Source organism: Globicephala melas, chromosome 10 (assembly GCF_963455315.2).
Source record: "Globicephala melas chromosome 10, mGloMel1.2, whole genome shotgun sequence".
NCBI classification, from domain to species: domain Eukaryota; kingdom Metazoa; phylum Chordata; class Mammalia; order Artiodactyla; family Delphinidae; genus Globicephala; species Globicephala melas.
The window spans coordinates 81274038-81288239 of NC_083323.1; the positions used below are offsets into that span (position 1 = coordinate 81274038).

At 40.8% G+C, this 14202-nt stretch overlaps 1 protein-coding gene across 3 annotated transcripts in view; it reads left to right on the forward strand.

Annotated features, from left to right (window-relative positions):
• ITPR2 (inositol 1,4,5-trisphosphate receptor type 2) overlaps positions 1-14202 on the forward strand; it is a 527210-nt gene that overhangs the window by 464832 nt on the left and 48176 nt on the right. For all 3 annotated transcript variants that reach the window (XM_030830533.3, XM_030830536.3, XM_060305847.2), the window contains one exon: positions 6928-7088. In XM_030830533.3, the coding sequence (XP_030686393.1) occupies positions 6928-7088 (161 nt within the window). The remainder of the gene's footprint in view (positions 1-6927; positions 7089-14202) is intronic.

Sequence of the window (14202 nt, forward strand, 5' to 3'; positions counted from 1 at the left end):
TAATGAATGACTATCCAATTAGTCACCTCCAAATTAACATTGTCTCTATACTTATGTGGCTTATAACCTATAAAAGGAAGATAAAGCAAGTAAGTCCTAAATTGCTATATACTGCAGACAAAAAACTTAGATGCACTAGTTCCAAGTTATCCCAAGTTTTGTCACATGTATGGTATTGTTTCTGTGGCACACACATGTCCACAGGGATATAGGGTGATATGTCAGAAGGTATTAGATCAACATGGCCTATTTTTCAGAAGCTTCACATTTATTAACAAATTTGAGAGACCACTGAGGTGAGTCAACCTGAGAGCAAATTCAAATAGTATTTTTATATTAGAACAAATACTTCGTAAAGTAGAACAAATTTAGTGTGAACGTTTGAAATAAAATAGAAACTTACTTAAATATTGAAAAGTGTTTTCAAGCTCTTTTAGCTGCTAATCCCTGTGACCTCAGTAACATAAAGGTTCTTTATTCTCTGCCCTCAAAGGGCAGAAACATGTGGGAAGTGTTGTGATAAAGTATATCTAGATATGCATTCATTCCTGGAATCACTTACCACATATAAGATCTAATATGTACCATATATATTAGAAGAACTTAATTACAAGAATAATTTAAACATTCGGGATATTTGGGGGTTGTATTAGTAGGCTATCAAATAGTTGTGATTAATCTAGAAACGGTTCTTGGAGGAGTTTGGTGTTAAATTGTGATCCAAAGGGGGATATAGTATCAAATAACAGAGGAGAGATTCTCCACAGTAGGAGCTGGCCCCAGGAGTATTCCAAGGATGCCCATAGTAGCAACAGAAGACGTAGGTACTGTGACAGGCAGTGAGAGCAAATGGGACTTTCCTAGCCTTGAAGACAGTGAACCAGGTGTTTCAGAGTTGGGATTCAGAAAACAGTTGCTAGTGGTCCAGAAGGTGGTCATGATGAGGTGATGATGAGCACATGACAGAGCTGAAGCAGTAAGCATGGAAACAAATCGACTCTGTTGTCCACATTAACTATTAATTTTGAATTACTAGAGGTGAAAAATCCAGTGAAAAGGAGATGTCGACAGACCAGGTGTGACAAAATAACAAAATGGAGAAAGGATTTGATGATAGGTCAGAATTCCTATCATAGGAGGGTCAGGTTCCTAGAATTAAAGATCTTTCTAGATGATTTAATAGGAAATAAAGGCTAAATTGTGAGGGGGGGCATCTAGGTTCTTCTCTTGGTAATTAGTCCCTTCTCTATACTTTGCGCATTATTTTATTATCTTTATTGTCTATACTTATGCGTGAAAGTCATTCATTCACCTATTTGTTCAACCGTTACTTACTGAGCATCTACTAAGTGCTAGGGTATTGCAGTGAACAAAAACAGACAAAAAACACTTCCATCATGGAACTTATTTTCCAGCATACAGAGAATGTCAAATGATGACTATGGAGAAAAATAAAGCAGAGAAGAGGAATGTGGATGCCTGGCTAGTGAGTGGGTATGTTCCCTTACCTTAGTCATATTGGGTGGGAAACACAACATAAGTGTAGCCTTAACATTTTTCCTGAAAAGTTTGTATTGAGCACACAGAGCTCCTCTTACCCTTCCTTTCTTTCTCCCTTGGTTGTCTCATCTGATGCTCTGGCTTTCATTGTTCATTTTATGTCATTTATCCTTGGACTAGTGGAGTTATATCTTGAATGCTGTTTGGAATTTCCAGCTTCCTACCTAACATCCCAACATTGGTTGTTCCGTAGGCATCTTAAACTCAACACATCCAAAATCAAATACGTCCTCCCTTTAAAATCTCTTCCTTCTATTTTTTTTCCTCTTGATTTAGTGATATTACCTTAAACTTGGTCATTCAAGTCAGAATATCGAGTAGTCCTAGATTCCTCCTAAATTGGTACCTCTAATCGGACATCAAGCCCTCTTCAGTTTCTACCCCAGAGTCCTCTTCAATCTTTATTATTGATACATTCAATTATTCTGTGAACTTTAGTTGAATGCCTACTGTTTTCCAGCTACTATGCCAGGTGCCGGTAATACAAGAATAAATCAGACAAAGCAGTAGAGCCTAAGATAGAAACAGACAAATTTTCATAACAAAGACACAGAGAGGACCAACCAAGGGAGTCAGAGCTGTGGCAGTGGTTGAGTTGGCTCTTGGAGAAGAAATTCCTGTAAAGTGGGAAAGAGACTAGATGGGGGCGTAGAGTTTTCAGAGGAGTTGGTGTGTTTGGAGAATGGTGAGAAAGTCAGGGTGACTACAAGACGTGCACAGAATGGATAGTCAGTGCATGAGTCTGAGGGCGACCTCAAGTTCACTGGTGGACAGGGATTTCATTAACAGAGGGGAAGAAGAAGGGCTAAAGAAACAAATCTTTGATGAGTTGAGTTTGACATGCCCATAAGTTATCCAGGAGGTAGCGGGAAGTAGAATCTAAAGTTGAGAAGAAGGGTCAGTACTGGGGATAAAGATCGAGAACTCATCAGCATGATGATGGTTGAAACCATGGGAATGGATGATCAAGCTTAGAGAGCAAGACCCAGTGAAGATGAAAGACAACCAGTTTCCCTCCCTTATATCCCTCCTCCCCTGTCCTAGTCCCCTGGACTCCTACCCTTAGCCTCTTCTCTCACAGTCTTCCTCTAAATCCTGGCACAGGGAGTTATTTAAAGCACAGCTCCCAGTATGCCAGGCTGCCTCAAAAATCTTCAGCATTGGGCTTCCCTGGTGGCGCAGTGGTTGGGAGTCCGCCTGCTGATGCAGGGGACGCGGGTTTGTGCCCCGGTCCGGGAAGATCCCACATGCCGCGGAGCGGCTGGGCCTGTGAGCCGTGACCGCTGAGCCTGCGCGTCCGGAGCCTGTGCTCCGCAACGGGAGAGGCCACAGCAGTGCGAGGCCCATGTACCGCAAAAAAAAAAAAAATCTTCAGCATAAAGCACAGACTCCTTAGCTTTGTGTTTAATACTTTCCATGTTTTGTGCCAAATGTACCATTTCATCTTAATTTCTGAGTGTTCCCTCCTGGCCACACCAGAGGAACTGACAGTCCCCCTAAACAGGGCATCTACGCTCATCTCTAGCTTTGCTGTGCTATTTCCTCAGCCCAGAGGCAAAAGAACATGGCTTTGGAGTCAGGAATATTTTTATTTAAATACTGGCTGACTTTTCCACTAAATAGAGGTGTTAACTTGAGCAATTAATTGAATCCCTCTGAATCTCTTTCCTCACATGCTAAAAGGTCAGATCGGATTATTGTAATTATTATAGCATGTTTGGACATCTTTATAGTTGTCAGCATAAATAGGTGCTCAATAAAAGTACCTTTTCTTACCATTCGTCTCTTCTCCATTTGCCATGATCATGTTTCATAGGCCAGACATTTAAAGTTTTATGCCTCTTTGAAACCTTTTAAAGTGTGCCTGGTCAGAACTCATTTTGTCCTCCTTTATGTTTCCTTGGAAGATTGTATCACTTCAGAATATAAACAAGTTGTCTGTTTCCTCTCCCATATTGTAGGTTAATTGATGGTAGACATTATCTTTATAGTCCTGTGTATCTTGCAACAGGTAGGGAATTGTCTGAATTGAATTCTAGGAGAAAGCTACTTTAAAATTTTCTCCTTTTTTTTTTTTTTTTGGTAATAACTCTGTTGAGGTACAATTCACATACTGTATGATTCACCCACTTAAAGTGTATAATGCAGTGGGTTTAGTATATTCAGAGTTCTCCATCCATCATCACAATCAATTTTAGAACATTTTCATTGCCCTCAAAAGAAACCTCATACCCTTTAGCCATCACTGCTCCCTTCCTTCCCATCAAACCTTCCATCCACCTCAGCCCTAGGCAACCATTGATCTACTTTCTGTTGCTATAGATTTGCCTATCCTGGACATTTCATATAAATGGAATCATAAAATATGTGGTCTTCTGTGACTTGCTTCTTTCACTTGATATGTTTTCAAGGTTCATGTTATAGCATGTATCAGTACTTCCTTTCTTTTTATTGCAGAAAAATATCCACTGTATGGATATACCATATTTTGTTTATCTTTTTATCAGCTGATGAACATTTGGGTTGTTTCTACTTTTTGGCTATTATGAATAATGCTGGATATTCATGTACATGCTTTTGTGTGGACATATGTCTTTCTTTTGTGTATATACCTAGGAGTGGAATTGCTGGTACACATGGTTACTCTATGTTCAACCTTTTGCAGAACTGCCAAGCTCTTCTGTAAAGTTGCACTATCTTACATTTCCATCAGTAGTGTAGGAGGCTTCCAAGTTATCCATGTCGTCATCCACATTGCTATTATCTGTTTTTGATTATAGCCATCCTAGTGGAACAATATTTTATGAGTGACATAGTCTTTTTTTTCTTAAAGTAATGAGAATTTATTGAAACAATACATGAGCCGTTTAAGATAACAGGTGCAGTAAGCAAAGAGCCATCATGGAGAGCCAGATGCTATTCATGAAACTAAAGCAAGACCCTCAGCCCCACCATACGCTATTACCCAACAACTTTTTTCTCAGCTTCCCCTTTCTTTCTGTCTAGAATGGCTTCCCTGTGCTAATTGCTTCTCTCTACTTGCCGCTCTACCTCCTGGTTTCTGCCAGTTCACAGCTTCTACTGCCTCACTGCTTTCTGCTTATATCCTACTCTTTCTGCATCTCTTCAGTTCTGTTATATTCTTAGTGACATATTCTTAATTCACTCAATTAATATTTTATTCAGTGCCGACTATGTAGCAGGCAATATTCTAAGCTATTGGGACCATTGGTGAAGAAAAGAGACACATATATCTGCCCATGGACATGCAATAAGTAATCAACGTAATAAGCTCATATCTAAGTTCCTGGATAAAATGATATTCCTCTTTTCTGTGCCAGTTAGCAGGCTGGATTTTTCTTGCACAATCATTTTTACCTCTGTAATTGAGACTTGTGGTCCAGTTTAATAGAACACCTTTGATATGGCTATATTCAGTCTGTTAAGAGGTGATAAGCACTCTAGGAAAAGGAAGGGGACAAGGAAAGAGTGATCGAAAGTATTGGCAAAACGGAAGAGACAGGCTATAGGATTAAATAAAGTGATCAAGGTAAGCCGCATTGAGAAGGTGAGATTTGAGAAAAACTGGAAGGTAAGTGAGTTAGTCAAAGAGATACCAGAGAGAAGAGGGTTGTGGGCAGAGGAAACAGCCAGTTCAAAGGCCCTGGGGCAGGGGTCTGGGTGCAAGGATCAGCAGGGAAGCCATTGTGGCTGGAGGAGAGTTAGCAAGGGAGAAGATAGAGGGAGACAAAGTTAGAGAGGCTGGAGGGCCACATCACTTAGGGCTTAGCAAAAAGATATTGCGTGGGATGTAGTTAAACTCAACAATTATTCGATGTTTTTCCAAACTTTGAACTTAACTGGGCATCCTGTATTTTCCCCGGCAACCCTACTTGTAGGGCACTGTAAGAACTTTGACCTTTATTCTGAGGAGGTGAGCCGCCGCAGTGTTGGGAACAGAGGAGGGACACCATCCTGCTCGGGTTTTTAAAGAATCACTCTGGCTGCTGTGTTGAGAATAGGCCACAGAGAATAAAGGTGGAAACAGGGGGTCTGGAGATTATTTGGGTAATCCAGATGAGACATGATCATGGCTCAGACCAGAGTGGTAACCACGGAGGTGGTGAGAAGCAATCAGATTCTGGGTATATGTTGAAGGTAGAGCCAGAAGAATTTCAACATGAATTGGATGTGGCATGTGTGAGAGAGAGAGAGAGAGGATTCAGGGTTGACTCCTAGACTTTTGGCTTGAAAACTGGAAGAACGGAGTTGTCATGGAATGAAAAGAGAACATGGGTGGAGCAGGTTTGGGGGAGAGGATTGGATTTTATTTGAAGCATGCTGAGCTGTTGATAGGTCAAGTAAGATGAGGCATAGCCATCTGCCAGCCAAACTTTATGGTATTTCCCGTAAAAATATCCAGTAATATAATTTAAAGGGTCACGCCTTCATTGGGGACAGGTTTTTTACGTATCGTACTTTGTTTTGCATCTTATTGTTTAAAGGGTCGTCTTCATGCCTAAATGGCCAAATGACCTTTTTTTTAAAAAAAAAAAAAATATGTTTAGGAAAAGAGTAGCCAGGTTTGGAATTCAATTTCCAGATTTCTCCTCCAGTATCTGAACTGCAAAACCAGACTGAATCCCAACATCCCATTTTACTTGGCAGTATAATTCATTTTTCCATAGATGTTTTTCTTCATCCCCATTCATTTCCTTTCATCTGCGCTTCAACCTTTGAGAGAAAAGAATCTTACTACCCAGTGAGATTACTGCTCCGTGTCCTTCCAGAGGCTAAAAATATGCCCTAGAAATTGAGCAGACCTTCCCCTCCCCAAAATGCCTGGAACACAGTAGTCTAAGGGGTGGAATGAGCCTGTGAGTCCTTACTGCGCTCAGAGCCCAGATATCTGTGGACATTCGTTTGCCCTTCACTGATTACAAGTGGTTTTGAAGAGATGACTGTTAGCTGCCTTTTCTCCTTTTACCCAAGTTTCGGTTAAAATGACACTTTCTTTCTGCCCTGATTAGCAAGCGTGCTTTTTCTTGCACAATCATTTTGACTTCTTTTTCTTAGACTTGCGGTCCAGTTTAATTTGACAATTTTGATACAGCTATATTTAAAATTGTCTGCAAATTTTACATCTATAATAGGACTGTGCATTTCTAAGGATCCACAGGAAAGAAATTAAAAACTCTATGACTTTTTTTTGCAGGCCTTATATACTGCGTTGTTTTTAATCATAACATTTTAAATTGTCATGGTCTTTCAGAAAGCGTTTTTTCACAATAATTATTATGTTCTGTTTTTATGCCAAGAAGCGAGTGCTGATTAAATTACACACATTGTGTCTCCTGTGATTTGCAGGACTCGAGAGGGACAAGTTTGATAATAAAACGGTTTCTTTTGAGGAGCACATCAAGTCAGAACACAATATGTGGCATTATTTGTACTTCCTAGTCCTGGTGAAGGTGAAAGACCCGACTGAATACACCGGACCTGAAAGTTACGTGGCTCAAATGATTGTGGTGAGTGAGAAGAGGGTTTGCATCTGTGACTATGTTGCATTTTGTCTGCTTTCACCTTCCCTACCCTACCTTTCTCCCAGAACATAAAGTTTCTAGCAATCATTTTGTTAACTTTTAAATAGGACTGGCAGTCATTGGAGAGCCCCTATCCCGGCTAAATCATTGGTTCCTAGTGGACTTCTTGGTTATACACACCAACTCTAAGCCTCAGGTGTGCAGATGGTATTTCCTGGAGAATTCTCTGTGCAGTGAATTCAGTCCTGTCTGTCATCCTCTGACCTCATGCCTCCTGTCATCACTAATGTCTCAATTCCCCAAACCTGGAACTTTGCCATTGGCAAAAGGAGATTCATACTTTAAGAAATTCCTTGAGTTGCAGAGATTAGGGATTTAAGCAATTACATTGTGTTCGGGGAGAGGATAATGCTCGGGAGAGCACTGGCTTTTTGTCAGCACACATTTTGGATAGATTGACTGGTGTTGGTGATAGATTTGCACTGATCTTGCTGCATCCAGTTGCTTGTAACTCCTCCTTAAGATCAGTAGCATTGCACAGAGGGCGTGGTTGTCCATGATTTGAACTTTCTTCTGCTTCATAGTAGATTAAAACTAACAGGGTTAAAGAGAAGTCAAAGTTACAACTTTCTTGTATCCATGATACACAATTCGGGAGTGAGTATCATTGAATCTGATATAAATTCTTGTGTATAAACATAGCCATATATTGGATATCTTCTCAAAAATCATCCTCCAAAATTGTGTTAATAACTCTTTGAGAATGAGACCTTAGAAGAGTCATGACCCTCTTTGATGCTCAGCCCCAAGGATAACATTTAGTAAACACCAAAGTGTCAGAAGAGCCGGGTAACAGTGGGTCTATGTCTTCCCCTCTGTGAACTTACCATCCACTTAGGAAGACATAAACTACAATATAGGGAAAAACCAAAGAACATTTTCAGAGGCTAACATCTCACTAAGTACAGGTTAATATTGCAGTAGTTTACCTTACCTGACAATATTTATGTGTCACAGGAGAGCTACACGTAAATTGAATTTTTATCATTCAGCGTTTGCCATCCTATCTTATCGACGTGCATTCTACCGTAAGTTATTTCCTCTCCATTCTTCATATGACAGTGGGCAGAACCTAACGTTGTTTCTTTTTCTCCACAAATCCTTTTCTGCCCTCTCTCCCTGCTACATTAGGCAAAAAGGTAATCATTTTGAGGCTATGCACTCCTAGTCATCATTTAAACAGTCTTGATCTCAAGATGCTCAGAGACCGTGTGAAACATTTTGTTTCTTCTTGCTAGGGGAGAATCGTGTACAGCATTGCATTTAAAATGTGACCTCACGCTGCTAGATTTTACCAAAGTTTGACTAAATTGAATTAATATGTATTTGGCAGGCATCCATTATGTCCCTTGGACTAAAAGATTGCAGGGAATACGCTGAGGAGTCTGAAATGTCCCTTCTGTGCCAAGGGATTTAGAGCTTACGAAGAAGAGGAGGGGGGCAATAAACCCAAAGAAGAACAGGCTAAGTTCCCCAAGAGTGGAACAGATGGAAATCTGGGAAGGCTTAAAGATGTAAAGTGACATCCAACTGGAAGGTGGTGGAGGAGAATCGGTGTGTGTGTGTGTGTGTGTGTGTGTGTGTGTGTGTCTGCGCGTGCATTACATGAGACGGGGTAGAGTTTGTGCAGATGGGGAGTGGCTGCTGGATTCAGAGTGAGTTCCTGTAAGAAGGAGCAGCCTGAACAAAAGCATAGAAATGGGACATTCAGACACTCAGGGGATAGTTAGTTGCCCGGTTTCACTGGTACACAGTTTACGTGTCAGGAAGTTCTGAGAGATATGACCCAAAAAGTAGATTGGACTTTTGAGCAAGAAGTGGAGGTATTTGGACATTATTTTCTCCCAGCAGTGGGAAGCCACCGAAGATTTTACCTAAGGGAAGAATGTGGCCTGGGGAACGGTGCTCAGGAAGTGGTGTGTCGGCTGGTTGGGAGAAGGGAAAGATGAAGTCAGAGGTAGCATCTGGCAGCTGGTGAGATTAGGAGGTGGGTATGGAGAAGCGGGGCAAGGGGAGGACCGCGAGATGAGGCAGAGACTCCCGCCACTGGGAGCTGGGTCACTGGGAGAAAGGTGGTGAATGGTTTCAGAAAGTCTCTGTTAGGAGGAGAAACCAGTCAGAGAAGAAGACCTGTGGATTTTGAAATGAGACCGGAGGCCGAGTCATGGGTTAGGAGGGTCGGTGTAGTGACAACAGTGTGGGCCTTACAGCCAGAAAGATCTGAACTCCAACACTGGCTCTAGCACGTCTGCTGTGTGGTCTTGATGTCTCGGGTGAGTCTTCATACCTCCCTGAGATTCTACCTCCTCACCTAAAAGGCAGAAAATTGGTGTGAGATCAGTGAGACGACATGTAAAAAGTGTCCAGCTCGGGACTTCCCTGGTGGTCCAGGGGTAAAGAATCCACCTTCCGATGCAGGGGATGAGGGTTCGATCCCTGGTCGAGGAGCTAAGATCCCACATGCCGTGGGACATCTAAGCCCGCACACCACAACTACTGAGCTCGTGCGCCTCCACGAGAGAGCCTGCGTGCAGCAATGAAAGATCGCACGTGCCTCAACAAAGATCCCGTGTGCCTCAACTAAGATCCTGTATGCTGCAACTAAGACCCAACACAGCCAAAAAAATAAAGGAAATAAATAAGAGAAAATAAATATTTTTTTAAAGTGTCCAGCTCATGGTAGATACTCAGTAATTGACAGTTTTCAGTGGCATCGTCCACATGGAATGACAGTTGAAGCCTTCAGGTTAGCAAGAGGTGGGAGAAGGGAGAAATGCAGAGAGAGGAGAAGAGAAAGCCAGAGACAGAACCTGGGGGAATCTCCCATTTAGGAAAAAAGAGAAAGACAAGTAAAATAAGTAGAAGAGAAGACACTGAAAAGGGTAGAAGAAGAACCAGGCAATGGAGCGTGTTAGAAGCCAAGAGATGAGTATTTCCGTGTCAGAGTTCACAGCATCAGTTGCTGCAAAGAGGAGACGGGTCCAAGCCTTTGGATTTTGTGATAAGGAAATCACCAGGTGACTTTCACCGTGAGAGAAGACTGCTGCAAAAACGTTGACCCGTCTTTAGCTTTCACATTAAGACCCTCATTTTGCCGGGCTCTCGTGCTTGAATTTTTAAGACATACTGATCCGTGTGTCTATCCATCCTCTCCTGTCAGAACTCTCTCCAGAACCAGGACAGGAGGGAGGAGAGCCCACAAGCTTATTGCAACATGAACTGTCTCATTCTCATCCAAGCAGTGCACACCCAAGAGAACAGGCACTGGTCCTGGATTTTAATGGGCAGGAGAAGAAAGAGAGATATTAAGCTTTGGAAGGATGGAAACAAAAAGTCACTTGCCGGTAAGAGTGTTCATTTACTGAAATAGCCTTTTTGGAAAACTTCTAAAAATCTGTAGTTGATGAACCCAGTTTGGAAAATCTGTTATTCCAGGCTCCTTGGAGATCATGGCCTCCTAATCTTGACCCTCCTAGAGAGAGAAGATTTTAGAGCACATGGCAAGTTGAAGCCTGTCTGTAGCTCAATCCAAAGACTACATTTTCTCTCCCTCCAGGTCAGAGGTAACTACTCTTAACAGTTTGGTAGGAAAACTTCCATTTTGCTCCCACTTTAATTTTTGGTCCTTAAAAAGAGGTGCATTTACCAAGTTGATTTAAGTGCTTAAACCAGTAGAGCTTTAGAAGAAGTTTTTAATTCCTCATAATTGACGTAGCTTTTACCCTCAAGGATTTATGCAAAATAAAATAAGGAAGTTCTTCATACTTGTTCACAAAACAACTCATCTGGATTCTACACACTTTAAGCCTGGTTTGTACCTAGAGGCCCTTAGAAAATGCTTCCTGTCTTCTGGTGAAATGAGAAAAACAAGAATATAACAAGTTTGGGGATGTTTCTCCCTCTGTATATTTTTTCGCCTCCAGTACTTCAACTTTATTCTTTACTACTAGGTCCCATAAGGAATATTTATACTAATGTGCATTACAACATACATTTTAAATAAGTTAATATGTAGCTTCTAGGGGTTAGAATCTTAGGAAGTACATTTGTGCCTCTACATCCCTCTAGTGACAGGATCAAGACCCTGAAATATTAACAGAAGCTTAAAAATTCCTCACCCCTGCCTTCAAACCCTACACCAAGCTGTTGGACTATCCACTGTCTGAGTCTTTGAATTAACACAAAACCTCTTCTGGGATATTGTTAGGGGAGATGTGAATAGATCAAGGTATTTGGGTAATATATTTTCTTCTGGTAAACAAACGCTCATTTTTGATAAGAGAATGATATTTTGAGCTAGTATTTATTGGGGACAGAAAGTAAGAGACAGAAAAGAAAGGATCATGCAGAAAAGTAAAAGTAATGAAAGAGAATCCAATAAACTAGGAGGAAAGGGTCTAAGAGGATAAGTCCCGCAGCCTGTGCTAGTAATGGCCTGTGAGCATCACTAAGCCCTTTTGCTTCTCCCATTACTCATAGGATGATATTGAAGAGGAACAAACAAAATAGAGATCATTAGAAAAAATGCCCAAGGCTTTTAGAGGTTTCTCTAACACTTTGGAGACATTTTCAGTTGTTCGTTTGCTGAGGTATGTTCAGGACCTTTGGGAATATTTAGTACTTAATTTGACAAACAGTGGGATCAAAACCAGAGGTACCTGGAAGGACAGGTACCACATGTGTGTTCAGAGAACTGCCCACGTGTTCTGGTGTACTGGGCTGTGACCCAGACCCTGGCTGACCGTGCCCCATGACCATGGCTTTGTGGGGACCAGTTTCTCATTTTAGCACGTGGCACTTTTAAGCTCTTCTACTTATTTGACTCTTGACTAAAAATTCTTTGTGGACATCATAGTGATGTCAGCTGGGACAATTTAACTCATGTTTTTGGAGGGGGGTTGTTTTTTAAATTTTTATTAGAGTATAGTTGCTTTACAATGTTGTGTTAGTTTCTGCTGTACAGCAAAGTGAATTAGTTATACATATACATATATCCCCTCTGTTTTAGAGTCTTTTCCCATATAGGCCATTATAGAGTATTGAGTAGAGTTCCCTGTGCTATACAGTAGGTCCTTATTAGTTATCTATTTTATATATAGTAGTGTGTTTACGTCAATCCCAATCTCCCAATTTATCCCTCCCCTCCCCTTCCACCCTGGTAACCATAAGTTTGTTTTCTAAGTCTGTGAGTCTGTTTATGTTTTGTAAGTTCATTTGTATCATTTTTTTAGATTCCACATATAAGTGATATCATATGATATTTGTCTTTGTCTGACTTACTTCACTTAGTATGATAATCTCTAGGTCCATCCATGTTGCTGCAAATGGCATTATTTCATTCTTTTTATGACTGAATAATATTCCATTGTGTGTGTGTGTGTGTGTACATATACACACACACGTGCGCGCGCGCACACACACACACACACACACACACACACACATATATATACATACCACATCTTCATTCATCTGTCGGTGGGCATTTAGGTTGCTTCCATGTCCTGGCTATTGTAAATAGTGCTGCTATGAACATTGGGGTGCATGTATCTTTTCAAATTATAGTTTTCTCTGGATATATGCCCAGGAGTGGGATTGCTAGATCATATGGTAGTTCTATCTTTTAGTTTTTTAAGGAAACTCCATACTGTTCTCCATAATGGTAGTACCAATTAACTCATGTTTTTGTTAACATAATAATTGTCATGACACAAAAAATAATTGTAAGTTTCTTGAAGGCCACAACCAGGAATAGAGTAGCTTTTGTTCTGTGTAAGACCAGGGCAGATGATAGCTATAGTATATATTGAAAGCAGTTCGATAGACACTGAGTGCCTCTTATATGCTAGCAGCTGTGCTGTGCGTTTGATACGTAAGGATAAATAAGAAGTAATCTCTTCCCTCAGGAAGCTCAAAACGTTTATTCAATGAGTAAATAAAATAATGAGTGAATTAACAAATGAACGGTTTATTCTTAGCCCTCTGGTAGTTGGACATAATTTACGGAAAGATACACCAAAATAGCTGCAGGAGTTGAGAACATGAATTTCTCATTAGGCAAATGTCATCTTTCCCCTCTTTTAAAATCGGAAGATAAAGACGCAGCAGGGATGTTATGCCACCTGAACCAAGTATAATGAATGCAATATTAAAAGTCGGGTGGCTGATCTGAGAGACAGGCAATTTAATCCCTCCTTCGTCTCTCAGTATTTCTGAAGGCTGACCCATCCCATATATGCACAAATCCTCAGCAGTGCCCCTGAAGCTGCTGTCCTAGCAGAGGGGCAAGCATGCGCATTGGTGGGTTGTTCAGCGTAATTCACCCTTCAGAGTGAATTCTTCCTTGCATAATCTATTAAGGCCTCAGAAAGAGAGGGATTGTCCTTTTAATGAGATAGAAAAGAAATGTAGTCACCCAGAAGGAAGGAAAAGAGCTAAGAATTTTCCAGATGTTGTTTTCTGTGTCTGGAACTCAAAATCAATCTCGTTTAGTTAAACCGTATTTTTGAGCCGTAACTATTGGAGGGAGGGTATATTTGGGCTCATGAAAGACATCAAGTCTTCTAAGGTTTGTATGTACTCCTCCTGCATTAGCACTGTTGGCCAGCTTAATGTCTGCCTTATTGTCATGTGCCATAATTATGAAATTATATGTTCTGATCCTGTTATTTCCAATTTACGCTAATTGTGTAATTGAATCTAATTAAGCCAATTATGTAACTGCTCAATCTTGAAAACCTATTTTAAAGACGTTAGAACATAATAAGACACTTTTAAAATGCTTACATTTCAAGGCAAGCTGGGGGCGAGAGGTTGTAGCTTCAGAATGTACAATTAAGAAGGAAATGTCTACATTCAAGGAGATGCCACCTCTACTGTCCACATTTTAAATCCAGACATGTGTCTTCAATTTAAGAGGGATCTTTTTCCATTCCCAACTCTGGATTTCATTTTTGTTGTGGGACCTATCCTATACATTATCCTAATTTCCTATTTAGTATTCGTACTATAATCCATGAGTTACCACATATGTGTGCAC